Source organism: Camelina sativa, chromosome 10, assembly GCF_000633955.1.
Source record: "Camelina sativa cultivar DH55 chromosome 10, Cs, whole genome shotgun sequence".
NCBI lineage: Eukaryota > Viridiplantae > Streptophyta > Magnoliopsida > Brassicales > Brassicaceae > Camelina > Camelina sativa.
In genome coordinates, this window is record NC_025694.1 from 4267269 (window position 1) to 4293960 (window position 26692).

Consider the following 26692-nt stretch of genomic DNA (forward strand, 5'->3'; position numbering starts at 1 on the left):
TAAGAGTCCGACCAACCAAGCTGCAAATGTTTTGCTCACACGAAGAAAACTCCGGTAGATTTGGCATGTCGAACGGCACATCTTCCTCCTCCAGAGACATAGCCATCAAAGCTTTATCCATAGCTGAAGACATGACTTCTCTCAGCGAAAAAAACTTTTTAGATCTGAGATCTAGAACTTAAAATTCCCAAACTATTTAAAATTCTTTGACACCTTGAACCACCTTATAGAATAAACGGGTGAAAACTCTTCCTTCAAACTCTTTGCTTCGAAACGAAAATTCAACAGCTAAGAACCATGACAAAAGCTCATTCACTTTGATAAAGTTTAGCGATAAAGTGAAGAAAAGCTCGTAAATAGGATGAAACCAAACAAATGGAGAGTGTTTTACTCTAGTCTTTTCTCTATTCTACCCCCAGTGAAAGACACCATATCAGAAAGAGGGTCTTAAGCTAAAATATCTCTTTTGCACCAACTTTAGATTAGTTTACATCAGATTCTAATTGGCCCCTTTTATTAAAAAAGATATATAATTATGTAACATGGCTTCTTACAAAAACTGTCTCTTATATTGGTTTTTATATATTTATTTTTATAAAACTTCTAAAATGATTTTTGTAGATACATAATACATCCTGGGCATAAAATCCGAATCCGAAAATCCGAACTGTATCCGAACTGAAATAAGCGGATTAAAACCGAACCGATATTAAGGAAATAACCGATCGATTCTTAGCTTTCATTATTTTGGATATCAGATATTATCCGATCCGAACCGATATCCAATACATATCCGAACATAACTGAACATATAAGAAATAGTTTAATATTCCGATAGATATACCTCATATCCTTTATGTATTTGTATGGTTCCATGAGAACCTTGTCATTTACTTAATTTTTTTTTTTGTTTTAATACTCTACTAGTATGGTTATTTGGGTACAATAAGATTAAAAAATATTAGAATAAAAACATGGTCCAATGACTTTTGATTTAATTTTGGTTATCCACAGTCATATCCGAACCGGTCCAAAATCCGAATTATCCGAACCGAAACCGATCCGAAATTTATAAATACCCGAATGGATATTAGAGTCAATATCCAAAAAATCCAAAATCCGAAAAATCCGAACCAAATTCGAACCGATATCCGAACGCCGAGGCCTAATACAAATATAGTGTCCTTCAAATCAGAAAAAATCTTACATATCCAAAAATATTACGAAGACACATATATATAAGAAACAATAGTTTTGTGTTTCTATCTAAAAGAAGCCAAAACACATACCTAATCGAATTTCAAACCGAATTATCGCGTAACCAAAAACACTGATACAAATCACTATCTATCATTTCTATTTTATATTAGGGATAACGTTTTCGCATACTAACGGTTTGATAATATATTAGCTAGTATTTTCGTCTTATAGTGGATATATAGTAACCAAATAAATGGAATCCACCATTAACCCAAAAAAAACAAACAAATCGAATCCCGTGAAATAAAGTATCATCATCATATATTCATATCTAATCCTTTTCTTTTTTTTCTTTGAGAAAATTAGTCTAATCCTTCACTGAATTTACCACCTGCTTCTCTCGTAGAATAAACTTAACTACCCTTAAGTCTTTTTCTATATACTTACTTTTTTTTTTTTTTCAATCTAATAAGACTGAGTTGACAAAGGAGAAAACAAAAACTGCTTTTGTAGGTCATTTCATTATATATTCCGTCTAGAGATGGTGGATTGATTTGAGTGCTTTCATCGTCATATTCTTTGTCTCCCATCCAAAAAAAAAAAAAAAAAAGGTCACTATATATGCAGTTTCAAGAACACTATAGACTAAAGTCACTATATGAGAATTTTTTCTGGTGTTGTTGGATATTCTTAGATATTTTGTTTCTTGTTCTTTAAATTGTAATAACCATAAATTGATGGGAAGATTAAAAAAAATATCACAAAAAGGATAAATTGTTATCCTCCGGGGAACAGAATATTGTACTATGTAAAATTTCATTATCAGCAAAGTATATTTGGGCCTAATTTAATAATAAAGGCCCATAAGGTCCATCTCAAGATTCACCTCAACTGATAAATTTAATCTAACCGGCGGAGCGATGTCTTCGCCTTCGAGTCGGAGAATTAGGGTTTCAACGGAGGGACTCACTCACTAGTCGACGACTCTCCGATCCTTTCTTCTCCCCCGCCAAAATCCGTCGAAACTTCTTATTTTTAGCTCTAGTGCCCTCGCCTCAGCTCAATTCTCTGATTTTTGTCACGTCACGGCTTCGTTTAGGTTCGCATTCCGAGTTTTCTGTATTCGATTTCCCGTTCAATTTTGTCTCTTCCGTTAGAATTTAGGTTTACTGTTGGCTGGTATCGATTTTTATTTTCTTCTGTCGTTCAATATCCCTCTTATTAGCTATGCTTCAAGTTGTTCAAGTTTGATTTTTGCAACACAATGATCCGGAATAGTTCATCTCTTAGCAACTATGATTTTAGTCAGAAGAGAAGAAGAATTCTGGAATTAGTAAATTGAGCTGGATTCAAAATTCTTGTATCATCATGATATATCTATTTTGTAGGTTTCGTAGAAATTTATAATTTGATGGTTTCTACACTAATGTTGATTTCCCATAGCTGAATTTGTTTTTTTTTTGTTCTTTCTTGATATTCAGAAGTTCTCTGTTAATGTTTCTGATTTTGAAAATCTTTTTTGTCTTTTAAGTTGAAGGTGGGAGAGATGAATCACGGCCAACAATCTGGCGAGGCAAAGCATGAAGATGATGCTGCTCTTACAGAGTTCCTCGCTTCTCTGATGGATTATACTCCTACTGTATACTTCTCTTTGTACTATTTTAGAATCTTTTTCACTACTCTACTCTGTAATGTAATTGATTGAGTTCTGGATTTGTTTTTTTTTGTTTTTTCCTTCAGATTCCTGATGATTTAGTAGAGCACTACTTGGCTAAGAGTGGATTTCAGTGCCCCGACGTGCGATTGTAGGTATTTCCGTCAATTTTTATGTGTTACTTACAATGAAAGAGCAGAATAGTTGCTGTGATTGGAATTATTGTTGGGTCTTATAATGGTTTACTAGCAGTTAGATCAGATGTCTTGGTTTAAATCAGCTTAGATGTACTAACTAGGTTTTGTCATATGATGTTAGTATATAACTTTAGGTTCAGCACTCTTGTATTTGGGATTATATCATACCCTCCCATGGTGGATTTAGGTTTTACCTTGTTTGCATTCTTGTGAAATGGTATGATATAGAAGTTCATGTTGGACTAGCACTGAAAAAGGTTGGCAATTTGAATGTAAACTTCAGATTGTATGCTTTGAATAATGTGTGAATTCTTCTCTTTCCTTCGAATTGAGTGCTTAACATTAACATTTTGAAGTTTTTTGAGTTTTGTACTCTTGTCATAAGCTTTCCTGTATATATTCTTGCCTGTTTGTTCTGATTTCTTGTTTACTTATCTGACAGAATAAGGCTAGTTGCTGTGGCTACACAAAAGTTTGTTGCAGATGTTGCCAGCGACGCCCTTCAGTAAGTTTGCATTCCCTTCTTCACAAATTTCAGTGCCCTTTTTCATATTTTACTTGTAATTGACGAAGAGAAGCTGCTTATTCTTAGTAAATGAGATGAAAAGATGTGGAAGCTACATTTTCCCAAAAGCTTAAAGCATTGATATAAGGTCATGAATAATAGAAATTGTGAATTACAGGCACTGCAAGGCTAGACCAGCACCAGTTGTGAAAGACAAAAAACAGCAAAAGGTAACATCTGGCGCACTTCCGTTTTTTTTTCCTGTGCAACAAATATGAAATGTCTTTTTTGTTTTGGATTATGTCATGAATATAATATTATCTTAAAACAGGAGAAGCGTTTAATATTGACTATGGAAGATCTTTCAAAAGCTTTGCGTGAGGTAAATGCTTCTTCCTCTAATTTCATGCTTCCGGCAATGCTGACTTTAGACCTCCAAAATATGAGAAGAAAATGTAGAGGCCTCTTGTTTAGTTACAATTCAGTATCACGGAATCAACATAAAATGCCTAGAAACCTAAGTGGTTCTAATATTGTGCATTGCAGTAGTGTGGGTAGATAGGTAATCATCTAAACAGCTAACTTATATGAGTAAACTTGGTTTGGCAGTATGGTGTGAATGTGAAGCATCCAGAATATTTTGCTGATAGCCCTTCGACTGGAATGGATCCTGCGACAAGGGAGGAATAGGAAACAGGAAGTCTTCATATCTTTGCCTACTAAGGACGGCCATGCGTGTCAGATCCCTGATTATCTGTTGTGTTTCAGTTAAAACAAAACTCAGTTGCCTTCCTAGTCATCAATTACATTACATGTATATTCCATTGTTGTTTGTTTTCTTGACTTGTGTCTCTAGTGGTGTTTGGGTTTTCTACATCACTTATCCTCCATTCTCGTAAGTCTCCAAGTCGTGATAATAAGGTAAGTAATCATCCTTATGAGTTCTGATTAACTGGATAGTGTAGGACTGAACAAACCACAATGATAAGCCTTTTGGGGAGAAGCCAAAGCATGGTCGAAGTATATTTCCATCTAGCAAGCAATGATAAACCCAACAGGTTCTGATTTAGGTGGCCAGCGCCAGTTACTTTGGAAATAAAATAGTATATGACTTTTGGAATTAGGAATTGATAAAGCTGTTCTGTAATTTCTCAGCTCACCGAATATTCTTTCTCTTTACCCAGTAGATAAAAGGAAGTACCAAAATTTTACAGCTTTTAACTTTACTTTACCTCAAATCCATGAAGAACACTCACAAAAAAAAAATCTCAGAAAACTAGTATTTAACCTTTCGTCAGTATAAAGTTAGCAGGATATGTTTTTACAAAACCTTTAAGACGACAAGAACAGGAAGTTGCAGATTCTTGAGTTTATTTCCTGAACTGTTTGAAATGTTGAATTCTCCACTTCAGTCTCCGACCAATCCACATTTCTTTCAGCCACTTCTTCCCGGTTCCGAGACTCACCTCGTACACTCTCTCTCTGTCTCTGTCTCTGCTTCTGTCTTTCTTTCAGAGTCGGTTTTGTTTTACATGTTGTCTCTTGTTGGTTGCAGACGATACCTGTTGTATTCTTCTCCAAGCACATTGGTGGAAAACATGAACAGAAAACAGCTAAACTTAAATCGGACTCTTCAGAGAAAACTTGGGTAGTGAAAATGGATGGCCGGAGACTCACCCAAGGCTGGAAAGAGTTTGTGAAAGCTCATGATCTTCGAATCGGCGACATCATTATCTTTAAACACGAAGGAGACATGGTGTTTCGTGTGACACCTTTCGGTCCTAGTTGCTGTGAGATTCAGTACGCACAATGTAACATCAAAATGGAAGACGACAATGATGACGAGGAAGACGACATGGAGAATCAGCACAGCACTAGTAAGTTTGAGTCTTTTGTTCCTACTGATGTGCTTGAATCCAAGATCGAGGATTACAGTTTGTGGAAATTCTTTTGATACAAAGAAATGGAATCTGTTTCTATGTTTCAGGAAATGGTTTGAGGAAGACGAAACTAAACCCCAAAACAGAGGCAGAGTCTTTTGAATCATGCGATTACTGTTTTGTAGCAAACGTCACTGCTTCAAATCTAAAAACGGACACAATTGTGAGCACTCGCTTACTTTATTCTTCTTTTGACACAAAACATTCATGATGTAAAAATAATGTGCCTCTGGATTGGTGTTACAGAATCTTCCAAAGAAAGCTGCGAGCTCGAAAGCTTTGAGCAGGAGATGTGACAATATAATACTAGTGAACGAAGAGGGAAACTCGTGGACTTTGAATCTGAGATTTAGAGAATCAGATGGAAGTTATTACATGGGAGGTGGCTGGAAAAGATTTTGTAGTGAAAACAGACAAAAAGAAGGAGATTTGATCGCGTTTAATCTAGTTGGAGACGGTGAATCTAACCCAATGCTCTGTATCTGTCAAGAAGAAGTATGTTCGGAGCTAATGAGCATAGCGAGAGAGAAGATTAAGACGAAGAAGCGTCGTCGTAGATGGGTAGCTTCACCATCATCTCCAGAACAAAACAGATTTGTCACTCTGAGTCTCACAAGTTACAATATCAAAAACTCCAAACTTGTAAGCTCGTGGATCATGATAAAAGAAAAGTCTTTGTATGGTTTCTCTGATTATGTTTTGTTTTTATTTAACAAAATTATTTGTGTTTCTTTTTGGTTTTGAAATCTTCTGCAGAGTCTTCCGGTAGAGTTCACAAAGATTAATGGCATTAACAACAATCACAAGAAGATAATTCTGGAGGATAAACATGGTGTGAAGCGATTAATCAAGTTGATTCGAGATGGACCAAACAATGGAAGAAGAGGACTGGGAAAAGGATGGAAACTTTTCTGTAGAGCTAATGATGTACTGAAGGTAGGCGAGCCTTTTCAGTTGAAGCTACTTTGGGAAAACAAAACTCCTCTACTTAAGTTTTGGTCCAAGTTTAAGGAGGAACCAATCTAATGTCTGGAAGATAAAAGTCTTTTGGGAAAAATAGAGTAGTAATTAACTAATGTCTCTCTAAATCTGATAGTTAATGTTTTAATTGTTGTTTTAATAAGTTGTTGTACTTGTATCGTTGAGTGGAGTCATATCAGACGAGGTTTACGAAGTCACTCTTTTATCGGAACTTTTCTGAAGTTGTTCGTATTCTTCGCCTATCATGATGAAAAAAGTGACCGTATCTGACAAGAGAAAGCTAAAACCAATTTCGTAGCAGAAGAGGTTAGGGTTTGTTTCTTTTGAGGAGGGTTTTTTTTGTGGCTCAATGTAAAAATCCACAAATTCTCTGAGAAAAAAGTAAAATTTTTCTGGTCAAGTAATTAAACTTTTAACAATGGCGGATTCAGTTCTTCAATCTCCAAAGAACCCACATTTCTTCCAAGCTCTACTTCCCGGATTCGACTCCTACCTCGTACTGTTGTCTCTGCCTCTCTTCTACGACTATATAGCTTATTGAAAGAGATGGTTTTGTTTTAATTTATTTTGTTTGGATTTTTGTTGCAGAATATTCCTGTAACCTTCTTTTTGAAGCACCTCCAAGGAATAAACAAACAGGAGACGGCGAAATTGAGAACGGACGTTTCAGATACAGTCTGGGAATTGAAAATTGAAGATGGCCGGAGACTCAATGGTTGGAAAGAATTTGTCACAGCACATGATCTTCGTATTGGTGATGTCATTGTTTTCAGACACGAAGGAGATTTTGTGTTTCATGTCACTGCATTGGGACTCAATTGCTGTGAGACTGAATATAGTACTTCATCTCATAGCATTGATGATGATTGTGATAATCATCAGGATAACATTGGTAAATTTTCTATCTTTTTCTGTGAGGTGTACTCAAAAATGTGAATAGAGAAGCAAATTTGGAAATTTATTAATTGGTTTGGCTTCAGAAATCAGACCAATGAAGAAGAGAGTGAAGAAGAATCCAAGGAGAGAAGAAGATTCTTCATCAGAGCATTCTTGTTTTGTAGCAAATGTCTGTCTCAAACCTCCAGGAAGATAAAGTGGTTTGTTAAATTTCTCTAAGCAAAAAACTTATAGTTTGAATTAGTTTAGCCTGACAGGTTAATTTAGAGTAAACTCATTTTTGTTATATTGTGACGGCTTTGCAGTATGTTCCAGTGAGTTTTGCGAGGTCAAATGGTTGGACCAAAGCATGTGGTAAGGTTGTTCTTCTTAACGAAATGGGAAGATCATGGAACTTAAGCTTAGATCACGACAAATCCGGCATCAAAACTTATCTCAGACACGGCTGGAGAAGCTTCTGCAATGCCAATGGAATGAACCGAGGTGGCCATACTTTCAAACTTGTCCAAAATTCAGGAATGCCTGTGATCCGTTTGTGCCAAGCAGGATGTAAACCAGACGCTGAATCCTCCTCGTCAGATTGTTCATATTTTGCGGGATCTCTCACGCCTTCGAGCTTTAATAAAGATGCGCTGGTGAGTGCAAACTTCTATTGCAAAGATGATTTGACTGAACTTGTGGATGACTTGTGGATGTTTAATCTGATGTTGCAGTATCTTCCAAAAGGGTTTGTGAGCTCAAATGGTTTAAATAAAGAATGTTGTGATGAGATGGTGCTGAAGAATGAATATGGTAGAACATGGAATTTAGTTCTGAGACACCGTAAGTCAAACAACACGGTTGTTATGTCACGAGGCTGGAGAAGTTTCTGTCAAGTAAACGGGTTAAAAGCTAGAGATTCCTTCAGGTTTAAACTGGTTAGAACCGGGGCAAAACCTGTTCTCTGTTTGTGCCCTGCAGAAACAAAGCGTGACACAAGAGTAGTAGAGTGTTCAAAAGGTACCGATGTAGATTCCCTCTCCACAGATCCTAGTAGCGGAGAAGAAAGTAGCGAAACCGAGGAAAGTGAAGTTAAGAAGAACATTAAAGATAATGGGAGAGACAACAGTAATTTTAAGGAGGATAGTGAAGAGGAGAGCATTGAAGAAAATATAAAGAAAGAGAAGTATTGCTCAAGACGAGGAGCTTCATCTTCATCAAGTCAAAGCCGGTTTGTGACATTAACAATTACACCATACTCTTATAGAAGCAATAAGCTGGTAAACCTCGCTTTGTCTGTTACATCATTGGTCTTTTGAGATGTGTTCTGGTCTGGTCAGTGATTTTGCCTCAAATCAAATCTTTTGTGCAGAGACTTCCGCTTCATTTCACGCGGGTGAATGGCATCGAGAAGCCAGGGAAAATAACTGTTGGGTCAAGACGGAGTAAATCGGATGGTGCGTCTTGTAAAAGACCACGAAAACGGAAGATTGAGACTAGGAAGAGACTGGAAAGGATTCTCTGAACTTCACAACGTAAAGATAGGAGAGTCTTTTGTCTTGGAACTCATTCCGAAGAAAGGTGCAAGTCCTGCGCTTAAGTTCTGTACCAAAGTAAATTGTGTCTGAGACATTTTAACATGTATGATTGTTTCACTGTAGACTGTAACTATTTAAGAAGTACCACTTATAATATAATGTGAAAAGAGAATGAGGCTGAAATATTAAGGTAAGTTTCAAGTTTCTAATATGCCATAGGTACTTGTGGTTTTATAAGCACATGCTTTATATATTGTATACAGGAGCAGAAACATTGTCTGGTATGTAGGGCTGGGCATGGGACAAATACCCTTGAATTTTCTTATACCCTTTACCCGACCCGACCCTAACGCGTAATAGGAAAAAATTACTTGTACTTGACCCTTAAATAATGAGTACCCGGTAAAAAATAAGTCACTATTTTTATATGCCAATATTTTGTCTGTAATATGTAACATCTCTGTCGAGTTTGTTCTGGCATGACTTGAAGTAAAATTATCTTGTTTTGGAGGAGAAAGAGTTTTTAGCTTTTGGGAACATTTTCATGGAAATCTATGGATTCAAACTTCTGAGTTCCATTAATTTGCTACGAGCTATTTTAATGTAAGTGTGTGTGACCTCATCATGGGGGTAGGCAAGGCTCATAGAAGGTGAAGAGAATCTTTGTGTTTGATGATAAATATAATGGTCTTTACTTGTGACAGAGGGTTTAGGACTAGTGAGTGACTTTTAGAGAGGGTTTAAGGTAAATTGATTTAACCAACATTTTCTTATTATAGAACTCTCGATTATTATGAAATATATAATTTGAGGGAATTTTTTTTGTTTGAATTATAATGCTATTTGTAATTTATTTTGTATGTAAATTAAAAGCGAAAATTTGTTTGTTTTTATTTGCGGATCAGTTTTGATAAATTGTTTTGTTTTTGTTTTTAATGAACGGTCAGTAAAATTGTTATCTCCGCAACGGTTACATCTTTTTTTTTTTTCAACTAGGCAACAACAATAATAAATAAAAAAGGAATATGAAAAAATCAAAATAAGAAAAGGAAATATATAGAGAAAAAAGGAAAAGTTTAGTGATCGTCAAAAAAAAAAGAGGAAAAGTTTAGTGATGGAGCGCCAGGTGGACAAAAGAGTCAAATTTTATTTGACTACCGACTTTGTGACTTTTATTCTTAACCGTTGAAATATCAGACGAGATCAAATCGTGACCGTCCATAGCTTTACATACCTATCTCTATAAATACTGGTAGTGATCTCCTCCGGCTCTCTCAGTCCCATAGCTTTCCTTCTTCTTCTTTGCTGTCATCGTTCCTATTCATTCTTCTAGGGTTTGGTTTCTTATTAACTAAATTGAATCGTTCAAAAGCTTTTTTTAATTATTCGATAATTAACTTTGTCTTGGCTTACTGTTATTGTAGATTGGAGAAGGAGGATGCTCTGATGAGTCGGTCAGTGATGGATCGTTTTTTCTTCTTCTTCTCTGTGGCTACATCATCTTCATGAGGTAGTGTTCTTCCTCTTAAGGCTTCTCTTTCTTTTTTCTTTTTTTTTTTTTTTGTTTTGGAAGCGAATTATCATTGCTTATTCGCTTTGGATTCTAAATTGCTCTGTCTTCTAGGGTTTGATTTTTTTTTTTCTTCTTCGCAGGTGCTTTTTTTTTTTTGGAAGCGTATTATTTATGATCCAGTTTATGGCCTTTCCACTCTGAAATCTCAACTTCTAATTCTAGGGGTTTGATTTCTAAATTTGATCCTCAACTTAGTATTTGCTTTTGAATATTTTCACTTTTATGTTCCATTTATGTTAATTCACTTCTCCTTCTTTTAATATGGTTTCAGATTGTGGTGGAGGGTGATACTCTATGATCGATTGGTGATTGAGCAGGAAGGGAGGCTACTAAAAATCTATATCGGTGATGGTTTGTTTGATTCATCCTATGTCACTCTCTCGTTTTCTCTCTTTGGTTTTTGTCCCTTTTTTTTTTTCCCCACTTCTTTATTTACTAACACGAATTTTTTTTTTTTTGTTCTTCTTTGTTTTGAACAGCTTCTGTCAATAATGTCACAACAATGGTTCTGCAAGGGGTTTTGGAATTACTCCTCAACATCTTTTCATAATGCCAAACGATCACAACCTGCACCCACTATGGAGTCGGTAAGTTTGCACTCATGAGACTTGCTTAAAATATATATGTCTGGTTAGTTTTTATCACTTGTCTCTAGTTAACTTGGTCTGCATGTTTTTTTTTTTAATTTTTTTTTGTTGTTGTTGCATCAGCCTCAAGGATTGTCATATTTGCTCAAGATTACCAGAGAAAGGTATCGCTAGACATGATGATCACTTTCTAAAAGCTATGATCAATTGTTGATTGTACTATTATCCTCCAGATTGTGGAGGATAATACTATGATCGATTGTTGATTGAGGAGGAGGCTACTAAGATCTTTCTGTGATGGTTTGATTCATCCTTTTCATTCGTTTCCTCTGTTGGATTTTTATTTTATTTTATTGGTCTTTCTAAATCAGTGATATCTTCTCTCTCTTTGATGCAGGTCCTTTTGGAGTTACTCCTGAACAGCTTGTCAAAGGATCACAACAATGGTTCTCTCAGGAGTTAAAAAACCAACAAGCAGTAATATGGACGGGGTAAGTTTGCAGTCATGTGACATGCTCATCTCTGGTTATTTCTATGACTTGTCTCTAGTTATTGGTGATTTTTTCACATTTCATATGAGATCTTTTTTAATAATGACTCTTTAATGTTGTTCTGATGCTATTTCTCCTCTGCAGCTGCTGTCAGTGACTTCAAACAGCCTCTCAGAACTTGAATGATGAAACGAGAAACATACATCTGGAGGTATAGATTTGTAGCACTGTAATTTATGGATGATGTCAAAGGATCACAACAATTGTTCCCTACAACAATATGGATGGGGTAAGTATTGCAGTCATGAGACATGCTTATTGGATATGTCTGGTTATTTCTTTATCTCTTGTTTCTACCTAACTTTGCTATACATGTTTTTTTTTTGTTGCATCAGCCTCAAGGATTGGCATATTTGCTCAGGACTACCAGAGAAAGGCATTGGTAGAGATGATGATGATGATGACTTGCTAAAGCGCAAGACCATTTATGGTTTCGGGTATAAAGATTTGTTCTGTTTTGCTTAGGTTTTCCATGCTCACTTTCTCATATAGCGTGTTGGTATTTTTTTCTTTCTTTATTTACTTACACGTTTCTTCTGTCTTCTTCACTGGTGTTTTTGGAAGCGTATTATAATCCAGTTATTGCTTTCGACTCTGAATTCTCAACTTATAGGGTTTGATTTCTAAATTGGTTTTGTCTTCTACGTTGATCTGAACTTAGTATTTGCTTCCGAATTTTTCTTTTCCTTTTATTGTTTCAGATTGTGGAGGAGGAGGATACTATGATCGATTGGTGATTGAGGAGGAGGCTGCTAATATCTGTCGGTGATGGTTTGATTCATCCTTGTCTCTCTCGTTTTCTGTGTTTGATTTTTGTCCATTTTCCCCCTCTTCATATTTCCTAATACGAATTTTTATTTTTGGTCTTCTTTGTTTTTCTCTAGGTGGAGCAAAAACCAACAGCTTGTCATAATGTGGAATGATCACAACAATTGTTCCCTGCAGCAATATGGATAAGGTAAGTTTTGCAGTCATATGAGACGTGCTAAGTTTATATGTCGGTTATACCCTTTTTAATCTCTTTTCTCTAGTTAACTTTGGCATACATGTTTTTTTGTTGCATCAGCCTCAAGTATTGTCAAATACGCTCTAGACTAGCTTGTCATAATGTTACAACAATGGAGGGGTAAGTCTGCCTGAACATAGTATTCGCTTCTGAATTTTTCACTTTTGTATTCCATGTTATTCACTTCTCCTTCTTTTATAGTTTCAGATTGTGGAGGAGGGTGATACTATGATCGATTGGGTGATTGAGGAGGATGCTGCTAAAATCTTTCAGGGATGGTTTGATTCATCCTGGTCACTCTCGTTTTCTCTGTTTGATTTTTGTCCTTTTTCCCCCATTTCTTATTTACTAACACGACTTTTTATTTTTGGTCTTCGTTGTTTTTCTCTCAGGAGGTGATGCAAAAAAACAACAGCTTGTCATAATGTTGTCAAAGGACCACAACAATTGTTCCCTGCAGCAATATGGATGTGGTAAGTTTTGCATTCATGAGACGTGCTTGTATTATATATGTCGGTTATTTTTTAATCTCGTGTCTCTAGCTAACTTTGGGGTACATGTTTTTTTTTTGTTGCATCAGCCTCAAGGATTGTCAAATACGCTTTAGACTAGCTTGTCATAATGTCACAACAATGGCTCCCTTCAGCAATATGGAGGGTTAAGTTTGCAGTCATGAGACTTGCTTATATATGTCTGGTTATTTTCTCTTGCCTTGAGTTAACTTTGGTCTGCATGTTTTTTTTGTTGTATCAGCCTCAAGGGTTGTCATATTTGCTCAGGACTACCAGAGAAAGGCATCTGTCAAAGGATCACAACAACAAGCGGCAATATGGATGGGGTTAGTATTCCAGTCATGAGACGTGCTTATTATATATGTCTAGTTAATTTTTTATCTTTTATCTCTAGCTAACTTTGATATGCTTGTTTTTTTTGTTGCATCAGCCTCAAGATTGTCCTATTTTCTCTAGCCTATCAGAGAAAGGCATCAGTGGAGTTGATGATGTTGACTTGCTAAAGCGCAAGACCATTCATGGTTTCTGGCATGATTTTTTTTTCCCCCTCTGGTTCTTAGGTTTTGCCTTCTCACTTTCTCATGGTGTGTTGTTTTTTTCTTCGTTTTTCATCACAGAGATGCTTGCCGTGCCCGTGATCTCACTTTGATGGTTGCTGCAGTAACGTCTTTAGCACTTGGGATCAAAACAGAGGTTTCTAATTGTTGTCACAGGTAACTTTTCACTTAATTTGAGAATTTTTTGATGATGACTCTTATTGTTGTTCTGATGTTTCCTTCTCATCTGCAGCTGCTGTCAGTTACCACATACAGTCTCTCAATACTTGAATGATGAAAAGAGAAACATACATCTGGAGGAATAATTTTGCACCACTGTAATTTATGGATGTTGTCAACGGATCACAACAATTGTTCCCTGCAGCAATATGGATGGGGTAAGTTTTGCAGTCATGAGACGTGGTTATTGGATATGTCTGGTTATTTCTTTATCTCTTGTCTCTACCTAACTTTGCTATACATGTTTTTTTTTGTTGCATCAGCCTCAAGGATTGGCATATTTGCTCAGGACTACCATAGAAAGGCATTGGTAGAGATGATGATGATGATGACTTGCTAAAGCGCAAGACCATTCATGGTTTCTGGTATAAAGATTTGTTCTGTTTTGCTTAGGTTTTCCCTGCTCACTTTCTCAGATAGCGTGTTGGTTTTTTTTATTTCTTTATTAACTTACACGTTTCTTCTGTCTTCTTCGCAGGTGTTTTTGGAAGCGTATTATAATCCAGTTATGGATTTCGACTTTGAATTCTCAATTTCTAGGGTTTGATTTCTAAATTGGTTTTGTCTTAGTATTTGCTTCTGAATTTTTCTTTTCCTTTTATTGTTTCAGATTGTGGAGGAGGAGGATACTATGATCGATTGGTGATTGAGGAGGAGGCTGCTAATATCTGTCGGTGATGGTTTGATTCATCCTTGTCTCTCTCGTTTTCTCTGTTTGATTTTGTCCTTTTCCCCCTCTTCTTATTTATTAACACGAATTTTTATATTTGGTCTTCTTTGTTTTTCTCTCAGGAGGTGATGCAAAAAACTACAGCTAGTCATAATGTGAAAGGATCACAACAATTGTTCCCTGCAGCAGTATGGATGGGGTAAGTTTTGCAGTCATATGAGACGTGCTTATTATATATGTCGTTTATACCCTTTTTTTAATCTCTTGTCTCTAGTTAACTTTGGTAGACATGTTTTTTTGTTGCATCAGCCTCAAGGATTGTCAAATACGCTCTAGACTAGCTTGTCATAATGTCACAACAATGGTTCCCTACAGCAATATGGAGGGGTAAGTTTGCCTGAACTTGTATTCGCTTCTAAATTTCTCACTTTCATATTCCATATGTTATTCATTTCTCCTTCTTTTTATTGTTTCAGATTGTGGAGGATAATGCTATGATCGATTGGTGATGGTTTGATTCATCATTGTCACTCTTGTTTCCTTTGTTTGATTTTTGTCCTCTTTTCCCCCACTTCTTATTTACTCACACGAACTTTTATTTTTGGTCTTCTTTGTTTTTCTCTCAGGAGGTGGTGCAAAAACCAACAGCGTGGCATAATGTGAAAGGATCACAACAATTGTTACCTGCAGTAATATGGAGGGGGTAAGTTTGCAGTTATATGAGGCGTGGTTATTATATGTCAGCTTATTTCTTTATCTCTTGTCTCTTGTTAACTTTGGTATGCATGTTTTTTAGTTGCTTCAGCCTCAAAGATTGTCAAATACGCTCTAGACTATCTTGTCATAATGTCTCAGCAATGGTTCCCAGCAGCAATATGGAGGGGTAAGTTTACCTGAACCTAGTATTCGCTTCTGATTTTTTTACTTTTATTATCCATGTTATTTACTTTTCCTTCTTTTATTGTTTCAGATTGTGGATGATAACACTATGATCGATTTGTGATTGAGGAGGAGGCTTCTAAAATATGTCGGTGATGGTTTGATTCATCCTTGTCACTCTCGTTTTTCTATTTGATTTTTGTCCTTTTCCCCCACTTCTTATTAACTAACACAAATTTTTATTTTTGGTCTTCTTTGTTTTTGTTTTTTTTTCGCAGGAGGTGGTGAAAACCAACAGCTTGGCATAATGTGAAAGGATCACAACAATTGTTCTCTGCAGCAATATGGAGGGGGTAAGTTTGTATTTATATGAGAAGTTCTTATTATATACGCCTGCTTTATCTCTTGTATCTAATTAACTTCGGTATGCATTTTTTTGGTTGCATCAGCCTCAAAGATTGTCAAAGTTGTCTAGACTAGCTTATCATAATGTCACAACAATGTTTCCCTGCAGCAATATGGAGGGGTAATTGCCTGAACTTAGTATTCGCTTCTGAATTTTTCACTTTTGTATTCCATGTTATTCACTTCTCCTTCTTTTATTGTTTCAGATTGTGGAGGAGGGTGATACAATGATCGATTGGGTGATTGAGGAGGATGCTGCTAATATCTGTCGGGGATGGTTTGATTCATCCTGGTCACTCTCGTTTTCTCTGTTTGCTTTTTATCCTTTTTCCCCCATTTCTTCTTTACTAACACGACTTTTTATATTTGGTCTTCTTTGATTTTCTCTCAGGAGGTGATGCAAAAAACAACAGCTTGTCATAATGTTGTCAAAGGATCACAACAATGGTTACATGGATGGGGTAAGTTTTGCAGTCATAAGACGTGCTTGTATTATGTCTGTCGGTTATTTTTTATTCTCTTGTCTCTAGCTATCTTTGGTATACATGTTTTTTTTTGTTGTATCAGCCACAAGGATTGTCAAATACGCTCTAGACTAACTAGTCATAATGTCACAACAATGGTTCCCTTCAGCAATATGGAGAGATAAGTTTTCTGTCATGAGGCTTGCTTATATATGTCTGGTTATTTTTTTTATCTCTTGTCTTGAGTTAACTTTGGTCTGCATGTTTTTTCGTTGTATCAGCCTCAAGGATTGTCATATTTGCTCAGGACTACCAGAGAAAGACATCAGTCAAAGGATCACAACAACAAGCGGCAATAGGGATGGGGTAAGTTTTCCAGTCATGAGACGTGCTTATTATATATGTCTGGTTAATTTTTTATCTTTTGTCTCTAGCTAACTTTGATATGCTTGTTTTTTTTGTTGCATCAGCCTCAAGATTGTCATATTTTCTCTAGACTGAGAATGTCATATTGTCATATTTGCTCTAGTCTACCAGAGAAAGGCATCAGTGGAGTTGATGATGTTGACTTGCTAAAGCGCAAGACCATTCATGGTTTCTGGCATGATTTGTTTTTTTTTTTGCTGTGTTGCTTAGGTTTTCCCTTCTCACTTTCTCATGGTGTGTTGTTTTTTCTTTGTTTTTCATCACAGAGATGCTTGCCGTGCCCGTGATCTCACTTTGATGGTTGCTGCAGTAACGTCTTTAGCACTTGGGATCAAAACAGAGGTTTCTAATTGTTGTCACAGGTAACTTTTCACTTAATTTGATGATGACTCTTATTGTTGTTCTGATGTTTTCTTCTCATCTGCAGCTGCTGTCAGTGACCACATACAGTCTCTCAAAACTTGAATGATGAAAAGAGAAACATACATCTGGTCTCTAAGAAGGTCTCAAAAGTGAGGAGCTGAGAAAAAGGATTGAAGATGGCAACTTGTCGGAGGATGTAGATGATGAGAGTCGTGCTACTCGAGATTTGTCGGGGGTTTTCCAAGTGATCTTGGTGAGTCGGATGCTTCGACACTAGGAATAAACCAGATTTACCAACATTCTCGTTTTGTAGCAAATGTCTCAGTCTCAAACCTCCAGGAAGAACAGGTTTTGCCCCGGTTCTAACCAGTTTAATTTAGAGTAAACTCATGTTTGTCAAATTGTGACGGCTTTGCAGTATGTTCCAGTTAGTTCTAAGCAGGATGTAAACCAGACGCAGATTGTTCTTATTTTGCGGGTTTTCTCACGCCTTCGAGCTTTAATAATGATGCGCTGGTGAGTGCAAACTTCGATTGCAGAGATGATTTGACTGAACTCATTTGTGTGTATGACTTGTGGTGTTTAATCTGATGTTGCAGTATCTTCCAAAAGGGTTTGTGATGAGATGATTCTGAAGAATGAATATGGTAGAACATGGAATTTAGTTTTGAGACACCATAAGTTTAAAACAACAATGTTGTTATCTCACGAGGCTGGAAAAGTTTCTGTTAGGTAAGCGGGTTAAAAGCTAGAGATTCCTTCAAGTTTAAACTGGTTAGAAACAAAACATGTTCTCTGTTTGTGCCCTGCAGAAACAAACCGTGACACAAGGGTAGTAGAGTGTTCAGAAGGTACCGATGTAGATTCCCTCTCCACAGATCCTAGCAGCGGAGAAGAGAGTAGCAAAACCGAGGAAAGTGAAGTTAAGAAGAACATTGAAGATAAGTGCAGGTACAACATCATTGTTAAGGAAGATAGTGAAGAGAGCATCCAAGACAAAATCAGCTTTGGGAATGTTCGAATATAGAGAAATGGAAGACTGGAAGTACTGCTCAAATCAGGAGCTTCATCTTCATCAACTCAAAACCGATTTTTGACATTAACTAAAACACCATACTCTCTTAGCGGCAATAAACTGGAACAGAAACGATGTCTCGTATGTTTTTCTATGCCAACATTTTGTCTGTAATACGTAACATCTCCGTCCAGTTTTTTCTCGCATGACTTAAAAAGTAAAAATATCTTGGTTTGCAGGAGAAAGAGTTTTAGCTTCTGGTCAAAGGTCATTGTTCCTCAGGGAACATTTTCATGGAAATCTATGGATTCAAACTTCTGAGTTCCATTAATTTGCTACTACAACAACCGGGAAAAGATACACATGTTGAAGCCACATTGGAATATGGTGGTTGGCACTTGGAAAAGGTTAGGAGCTATTTGAATGTATGTGTTTAAAGAATTGGCACTAGAATCAGTGAGCGTTGATGATACAGAGTCAAACATGAAGATAAAGAAAAAAGTTTACAAATTTTTTAGTTTCTGGGAGCAGGGTTCTCCTGCCTTTCCTTGAACTTTTCCCACAGATTATTCATTCGTTCTCGACGGCATATTACTCTATCATTCAAAATAACCCGATTCTGATGCAAGAAACAGATCACAGATATCAACAAGGCACTGATGCAGACAATGGCTGCAGAAACAAATAAAATCCAGAAACTATCGAGGCTGAGCTGGCGGAAGGAGACTGTTGGGTTTGGGTCAGGATTGGTCACTGGATCAGGACAAGTTTTGTCTATGTTCTTGAACCAGGCATTTTCAAGTTGTGTTGCTTTGTTAGACTCTGCCACCTTCAAAATGGCCCTTGATACATCGGCTACTAGAGGTGATCCGATTGGGAAGACCTACAAAATCGGAAATAGTTATTAGCATCATTACAAGGGTGGTTTCCAAGCCATAAAGAAGTGATGGAACTTACAAAGCCAAACCCGTCAACATCAAATGGTACCTCCACCATTTTATATTTCTTACAATATTGTCCAAGAAAAACTCTCACGTAAGGCACTTCCATGAAGACTGCAGAAACACCACCCTTTGATGGTCCATTGTTCAGAAGTTCTTCACATTTCTCTGGAGAGGTAAATGGCACGAGTCTAGACTCAGGGAAACCCGATTCTCTCAGTTTTCCTAAGACGAATGAATCCCTCTGATATCCCACAGGTCCTCCTTTTGCAAGCAAGTTCTTGATGCTCGTTTCAGTTGGATTCAGCTGTTGTGATGTGAGAAGCGATGACAAACTGGCGGTGTAACTCTGCGTCAGCACAAGAACAATGAAGTACCAGGTGATAACCACAACCCTTGCTGTAGAGCTTATTACTCTTTCTCCTGTAAAAACATACTTTTGAGAATAAATTTATGGAAACAGACTCATCGCCTACATTGAGTAGAGGAGGGAGAGGGAACATACTGGGTGCAAAAACCATGATAGAGAAGGCAAACCAGAACATAGTGCTGATCTGGTACTGGGCAGGTCCAGTACTGAAGTCTGTGTTCACCCTATGTTCTAGAAACCACACAACTAGACCAACAACAAAAAAGGAACCAAGGGTCATCCCCCAAAGCCCCCATGTCAAAGGCTTAAAGAAGATCAAACTGCTTCTTTCCACCTCGTCTTTTAGAGGGACGACCATCCCCACGCCTGATGTTGTGTATGGCAAAGTGAAATCAACATAGGAAGATCTATTTGCCAATATTGTCGTATCGCCCAACACAGCATCATATACCTGCCTCATAGACAATAAAGGTATTGTTTCAGAGCAATGCTTGAGTTATGATCGGAAAAAAGTGAAGAATAAGGAATGGTTTCAGGCTCACCCCTAGATAGACTTGGTATAACAAGTCGTTGAAGTTTCCGTTAGTTTTGCCATCATCATCTCCAAAAGGAATGAATCTGTGGGAGACATCATACGGCATTGCTTGAATTACAGCCTCAAAGAAGTCAATGCAAAACCCTGTTACTATGGTTTCACGGGTTGTAGGATCTTTTGTAACTTTCACAAACTGAGGGAAAGTACCAACGGGAACACCAATTTGTAGCTTTTTTCCGTTTGTTGGGATCTCCCATCCCCTTGGAACAGCTAAGGTAATCCCAGGCCATACGATCGGGTTAAGATGATTCTTCCAACTGGAGAAAGTACGTGTAGTTCCCGAACTTGGATTCAAATCTCTTACCAGTCCTTGTTCCTGCGTCCAGAATCCTACCACCATTCCTCCACCGTCGATGACATTGACAATCTCAAACACTGATACATGCAGTTCTCCATCAGTGAAATGGTAGTCACCAGCAAGTCCTTTGAACTGAATCCGGGAGAGCGAGTGTATAAGCTTTGGACCATATTCTGAGACACTAAGTGCTTCCAGGTCAGATATGTTTCTTCCATCCATTTTGCTGAAAGTCAAGTTAGTTGTTCCTGCATCTTCAACAGCCATTGCCAATGCGGTTGTTGCATCGTAAGCTCTCAATCCGTAGATGTTCAACTCTGAAACCGGAAGTGCCTTTGCCAACCTCGATCTAAACTAGATGATCTATAACCCCATTAGTGAGGATCCATGCATACCCTTGTTTCATGAGACCAGTTTCCTTGGCTTTTACAAAAAATCTTGAAGCGAGGAACCGATTCATATGAACCACAAACACCCTGGTTGGTTTGGTCATCAGTTTGAGAAGGTCCGCAGAGATTTCATCATCCGTTGCATTGGGATATATCACCGTCCTATATGGTATACGGATGTTTATCGCTTGTAATGCATCGGTAAGACCTGGCATTATACCTTCTCCAAACGCATTGTCCTCATACACAGGCACAACCTCTCTCCAACCAGACACCTTTATGATCTCGCTTATGGCTTGCACTTGAGATGAGTCGTCGTAAGTAGATCGAAAGAAGGTAAGGGCAAAAAGACAAATAAGGATTAATCATTAAATGGATAAGAAAAAATATTTTGGTGCAAGTTGCCGAATGAATATATGGATGATTTTTCTAAAAAATTTAAATTTTCGTTTTGTGAAGAAATCTCGAGAATACAATTTTATTATATAAAGTTGGGTTTTGAAAGTTAGCCATTAACCATATTTTGACATATGTGAAGTTTATATCAATATGAGATTTTGAGATTACAACAAAAAAAAAACAAAATATTCTGTTTTAAACAATATTAATAATGTAAAAAGATAATTATCAAAAAATTAGAAAAATTAAAAGTTTTGTTAAAATAATTATAAGGAGATAGATAAACCTTGATGACAAAATTACTAATTAACAAGATCGTGACACGTGTTAAATATATTGATTAGATGTCGACACATGTCTAATTCTATTTACAGAATTTTATATGTTTATATATTAAAAAATGTCAAAGTTACCCATTTACAAGATAGTGACACGTGTCAAATATATTGATTAGATCATGACATGTGTCTAATTTTATTTACAGAATTTTACATGTTTATATTATATAAAAAAAATATTTTTTTAAATCAAAAAGGAAAACTAACAAAATCAATATACTTTCTAATTATATTATACATGTGTTCTCAATAAAATTTGACATGTGTTAACAAAAATGAAATTAATTAAACATGTATATTAATCAATAAGTTATTTAACATAATTTTAGTCGAATATAAATTGTATTTATCGTTGTAATATAATTTTTTATTGTAAGTAAGCACACAAAACCTTCAAAGAGTAATGAACTTAAAAAAAAAATAATACATGATGTGTATTAGTATAGTTTTACATGTTTTATTTTAAAGATTTTAATGCATGTAGTAATATGAGAAACCTGAAAGAAAAATAGAAAAACTGAGTTTATAGGAATGAATTTTTGATTAATTGATGAAACTGACGAATATATTACTTATGAAATTACGACATATAGTAGAATAATATTTTGGATATTTTTGAATTTCCAAATTTTTTGTGGATGTTAACTGATTTTTTTACTGATTGTTTATTGTTAAATTTAAAATACTAACCAATATACATATTATCTCATATGATGCTCATAATAGTTTTTCTACATTAAAATTTTAACTCTAATACATGAAGAAGTGAATTATAGTTTTACGATGAAATAGATAGTTAAATGTGATTACTAAACTGAATGTCTAACGATGAAATTTATTTTAGATTAAAAAAATTTCAAATATTAATATGTACCATTTTTAAAAAATTGATTCAAGAATATTATTCATATTTTTTATGTTTGATTTTATAATTTGAACACATGTATTTTTGTACTGCATATGTTAAAACATAAGATAATACGAAATATATTATAATTTATATGAATGAATCTTCACTAATTTGATGGTAATGTCTATACATCTTTATCTATGTTTTTATTTTATAACTTTCACTTATTTATAACTATGTACTGTCCCACGCATATGCGCAGGTTGTTGTATTAGTTATGTTAATTCATTTTAGTTTATGTAATAATCATAAAAATATTAGAATTTTGTGAGAAGATGTTTTAATAATTTTTTAAAAAATGTCAATAATACACTTTATTAATTCAAATCATACAATATCAAAATATATCACTTATTTAAAAACTATTGTTAATGATAAAAATATAAATTTACTATGATATTCAAAATTTACCTAAAACATTTAATAATTAAATTCCAAAATTATTTTTTAAGTATCAATTAAATATATTTTCTATAAAATCATATGAAATGCAGTCAAAACATCCCAAAGATTAATTTATATTTTAATATTTTTTATATTCACCTTATTGCTAGGTAAAATTCTAACGATTTATTGTTTATAGTAAAATTTTGGAAATGGAATATCAAATTGTTTTTATATATAATATCATTAAATTAAATTTTTTTGAATTAAATAAACATTTTAATGATCTTTATACAATTATATTTTGGATCACAAGAACTAAATATAATGATTACAAATTTTTTGGAGGTAAGAGATAGTTAAAATTTTTATTTAATAATTCGATTATAATAGTTTATTTTGTTAAAACATTGCATACTTTCAAAAATAAAATAAATATACATGAATGAAGATGATTTTTTTAGCTTCATTCCCTCATTGGGATTTGATCAAAATTTAGTATTATTGAATCTGCATCTATAATAGTTTTTTACAGCCACCAAAATTTTATTATACATATGTAATTAAAAATTAAAAATAATCAGAAGACAAAGAAGGAAGGAAGAAATACATAAAAAAAACATTTAAACAAAATAAGATAAATCTAACAAAATATATAATCACACTCTTATCATGAGTTATGATTCCATGCAAGAACATAAACAAAACAAAAAAAAATTTAGAATTTGAGATATGGTGGATTATGATGTGAGAATGATTATTAATAGGATTTCAAGGGATGGAAGTTACATTTCTAAAATAATTTATTATACATATGTAATTGAAAATTAAAAATAATAAGAAGACAAAGAAGGAAGGAAAAAATATATAAAAGCAAAGAAATAAATTTTGAACAAAATAAGATAAATCTAATAAAATATATAATCACACTTTACCATGAGTTTTGAACCCAAGCAAGAACATAAAAAAATATATATTTAGAATTTGAGATATAATTGATGATGATGTGAGAATGGTTATTTATAAGATTTCAAAGGATGAAAGTTACATTTCTAAAATAATATATTACACATATGTAATTGAAAATTAAATAATAACAAGACAGAGAAGGAAGGAAGAAATACATAAAAAATGAACAAAATATAAGATAAATCTAACAAAATATATAATCACACTCTTACCATGAGTTTTGAACCCATGCAAGAACATAAACAAAACAAAGAAAATATTTAGAATTTGAGATATAATTGATGATGATGTGAGAATGGTTATTTATAAGATTTCAAAGGATGAAAGTTACATTTCTAAAATAATTTAATTAGAGGAGAGTTACAGTTATAATTTATAGTGTGTTTGAATGAAAATGAATGGAAAAATAGTCAATTCATATTTATGTAATTTCAGTTATAATTTAGTAGTAAAGTGTGAATTTAAAGTATAGATTAATGTACATTATTATATTTTTACTTAATTAAAAATAAATATTATTTTTTAGAAATTAAACGCTAAATGGACCAAGGAGAGAGTGAATATTGTTTTTTTACAGCCACCAAAAATTTATAATAATACATATGTAATTGAAAATTAAAAATATAAGAAGACAAATAAAGAAGGAAAAATATCTAAAAACAAAGAAATAAATTTGAACAAAATATATGAGAAATCTAAAAAATTTTTGAACCATGCAAGAACATAAACAAAACAAATAATATTTAGAATATGAGATATGGTGGATGATGATGTGAGAATGGTTCTTTATAAGATTTCAAGGGATGGAAGTTACATTTCTAAAATAATTTATTATACATATGTAATTGAAAATTAAATATATTAAGAATACAAAGAAGGAAGAAAGAAATACATAAAAACAAAGAAATAAAATCGTACAAATTATATAATCAACATTTTTACTATGAGTTTTGAACCCATGCAAAAACATAAACAAAACAAAAAAAATATTTAGAATTTGAGATATGGTGAATGATGATGTGAGAATGGTTATTTATAAGATTTCAAGGAATGAAAGTTACATTTCTAAAATAATTTAATTAGAGGAGTTATAGTTATAATTTATAGTGTGTTTGAATGAAAATGAATGGAAAAATAGTCAATTAATATTTATGTACAATTTAGTAGTGTGTGAATTTAAAGTATAGATTAATGTACATAATTATATTTTTACTTAATTAAAAATAAATATTATTTTTTAGAAATTAAATGCTAAATGGACCAAGGAGAGAGTGAATACTTGTTTTTTACAGCCACCAACAATTTATAATACATATGTAATTGAAAATTAAAAATATAAGAAGACAAATAAAGAAGGAAGAAATACCTAAAAACTAAGAAATAAATTTGAACGAAATATAAGAGAAATCTAAAAAAAATATAATCACACTCTTACCATGAGTTTTGAACCCATGCAAAAACATAAAACAAAACAAATAATATTTAGAATATGAGATATGGTGGATGATGATGTGAGAATGATTATTTATAAGATTTCAAGGGATGAAAGTTACATTTCTAAAATAATTTATGTTACATAAATAATTGAAAATTAAAATTAATAAGAATACAAAAAAGGAAGGAAGAAATACATAAAAACAAAAAAAAATAAAATTTTACAAATTATATAATCACATTCTTACTATGAGTTTTGAACCCATGCAAGATCATAAACAAAACAAAAGAAATATTTAGGATTCTAGATATGGTGGATGATGATGTGAGAATGATTATTTATGGGATTCCAAGGGTTGAAAGTTACATTTCTAATATAATTTAATTAGAGGAGTTACAATTATAATTTATGGTGTGTTAGAATGAAATGAATGGTCAAATAAAATAGTCAATTCAATTTATGTAATTTCAGTTACAATTTAGTAGTAAAATGAGGATTTAAAGTATAGATTAATGTACATTATTAGATTTTTATTTAATTTAAAATAATTATTAATTTTAAAAAACTTAAATGCTAATTGTACCCTTACTTTTATATATATGATTGATTATGAAATGAGTTAAAATTAGTACTTGTGAGATAAAAACATAACAAATATATCTTAAATATGTTGATTCAGTTTTATTGCGAATTATATTTTGTTAATTTTTATTTGTATTTTCAATTCTTACTAAAATATAGACTTGATTTGATTTATTAGTTGTGTTTGATATAAAATATTTAGTTCTATGCATTAAGATGAAATGTATAATTAAACTTAAAATATGGTTTATTACGATGTTATAGATATTTAAATGGTATTCCATGTCCTATAAGAGTTTTTGGATAAAAACACAAACATTAATAAACAATAAATATTATGTCATGTATAAAACTTCAACCAATAAGAAAATATACGGAAAACAATATATTTCTCCAAGAGAATATTATATCAAGCCAGATAGAGCTCAATCTATTACCACGTGCTATATATCTCCGAGAAAATATTTCTCAATCTATATCTCTCAGACTCCATAGTTCAAGATCTATATCTCCTTTGAAAAATAGTTTTCACCTAATTACCCACAAACATCGGTTTTGCTCGGTTCACTATTTACGGAACCAAATAAATAAAATAATAAAACAAATATAACCTAATTTAAACCGAATTAAATTAATTAAAACAAATTAAAAGAAAAAAAAGAGCATAATGATTTTCTTCTCTTGATCAAAGATTGAGCTTTATCTAGCTTGATGTGATACTTTTTGTGGGAAAATATATCGTTTTCCCGAAAAATATATTGCATACTTCAAATAGTCATAAATTTTTATATTAATAAAAATTGTACATAGAAATTTGAGAAAACATTATAAAATAATGCAAAAAGCCTTCAAACTCTTATATAATAGAACTGAGAGAGTATTAAAATGAAATATAAGAAGTTCATATTCAATATTAAAATATTACAAGATAAAATCTAAAAACATGTCTACTACTACTTAATTATTC

General features: G+C 33.8%; 4 protein-coding genes and 1 long non-coding RNA gene across 7 annotated transcripts; 4 read left to right on the forward strand and 1 right to left on the reverse strand.

The window, feature by feature from the left end:
• Positions 2101 to 6688, forward strand: LOC104717017 (transcription initiation factor TFIID subunit 10). Of its 3 annotated transcripts, XM_019231115.1 has the most exons (10): positions 2728 to 2839; positions 2941 to 3009; positions 3494 to 3556; positions 3735 to 3786; positions 3888 to 3938; positions 4166 to 5025; positions 5112 to 5433; positions 5544 to 5659; positions 5743 to 6138; positions 6253 to 6688. In XM_019231115.1, exons 6-10 carry the CDS (start codon positions 4948 to 4950, stop codon positions 6520 to 6522), a joined length of 1182 nt encoding a protein of 393 aa, XP_019086660.1. In that variant the 5' UTR covers positions 2728 to 2839; positions 2941 to 3009; positions 3494 to 3556; positions 3735 to 3786; positions 3888 to 3938; positions 4166 to 4947; the 3' UTR covers positions 6523 to 6688. The 3 variants fall into 3 exon arrangements, with proteins under 3 accessions (XP_010432825.1, XP_019086661.1, XP_019086660.1); XM_010434523.2 differs by lacking the exons at positions 5112 to 5433; positions 5544 to 5659; positions 5743 to 6138; positions 6253 to 6688 and adding an exon at positions 2101 to 2299 and having other exon boundaries at positions 2732 to 2839; positions 2941 to 3005; positions 4166 to 4446; XM_019231116.1 differs by lacking the exons at positions 5112 to 5433; positions 5544 to 5659; positions 5743 to 6138; positions 6253 to 6688 and adding an exon at positions 2101 to 2299 and having other exon boundaries at positions 2738 to 2839; positions 2941 to 3005; positions 4166 to 4446.
• Positions 6790 to 9060, forward strand: LOC104717019 (B3 domain-containing protein REM17-like). The gene is made up of 6 exons (XM_019231120.1): positions 6790 to 6973; positions 7066 to 7369; positions 7458 to 7574; positions 7680 to 8009; positions 8088 to 8633; positions 8726 to 9060. The coding sequence occupies exons 3-6, from the start codon at positions 7542 to 7544 to the stop codon at positions 8876 to 8878; spliced, it is 1062 nt and encodes a 353-aa protein (XP_019086665.1). The 5' UTR covers positions 6790 to 6973; positions 7066 to 7369; positions 7458 to 7541; the 3' UTR covers positions 8879 to 9060.
• On the forward strand, positions 6896 to 7413 carry LOC109126804 (B3 domain-containing protein REM7-like). Its single transcript, XM_019230658.1, has 2 exons — positions 6896 to 6973; positions 7066 to 7413. Exons 1-2 carry the CDS (start codon positions 6896 to 6898, stop codon positions 7411 to 7413), a joined length of 426 nt encoding a protein of 141 aa, XP_019086203.1.
• On the forward strand, positions 10187 to 18351 carry LOC109127029. Its single transcript, XR_002033721.1, has 39 exons — positions 10187 to 10225; positions 10316 to 10401; positions 10545 to 10628; positions 10736 to 10815; positions 10944 to 11051; positions 11175 to 11351; positions 11449 to 11542; positions 11687 to 11831; positions 11938 to 12039; positions 12304 to 12373; positions 12487 to 12560; positions 12669 to 12728; positions 12810 to 12901; positions 13001 to 13081; positions 13189 to 13265; positions 13362 to 13446; positions 13551 to 13641; positions 13738 to 13833; positions 13910 to 14054; positions 14160 to 14261; positions 14375 to 14401; positions 14507 to 14576; positions 14689 to 14765; positions 14876 to 14953; positions 15043 to 15077; positions 15193 to 15269; positions 15363 to 15449; positions 15537 to 15593; positions 15724 to 15798; positions 15895 to 15971; positions 16057 to 16142; positions 16242 to 16311; positions 16418 to 16680; positions 16785 to 16908; positions 17007 to 17102; positions 17168 to 17451; positions 17532 to 17619; positions 17703 to 17835; positions 17916 to 18351. It is a non-coding gene; the product is annotated as an uncharacterized LOC109127029 (long non-coding RNA).
• Positions 18364 to 20923, reverse strand: LOC104717021 (glutamate receptor 2.4-like). The gene is made up of 5 exons (XM_010434525.2): positions 20750 to 20923; positions 19972 to 20673; positions 19565 to 19880; positions 19076 to 19482; positions 18364 to 19001 (listed from the first exon to the last, which is right to left on the reverse strand). The coding sequence occupies exons 1-5, from the start codon at positions 20921 to 20923 to the stop codon at positions 18633 to 18635; spliced, it is 1968 nt and encodes a 655-aa protein (XP_010432827.2). The 3' UTR covers positions 18364 to 18632.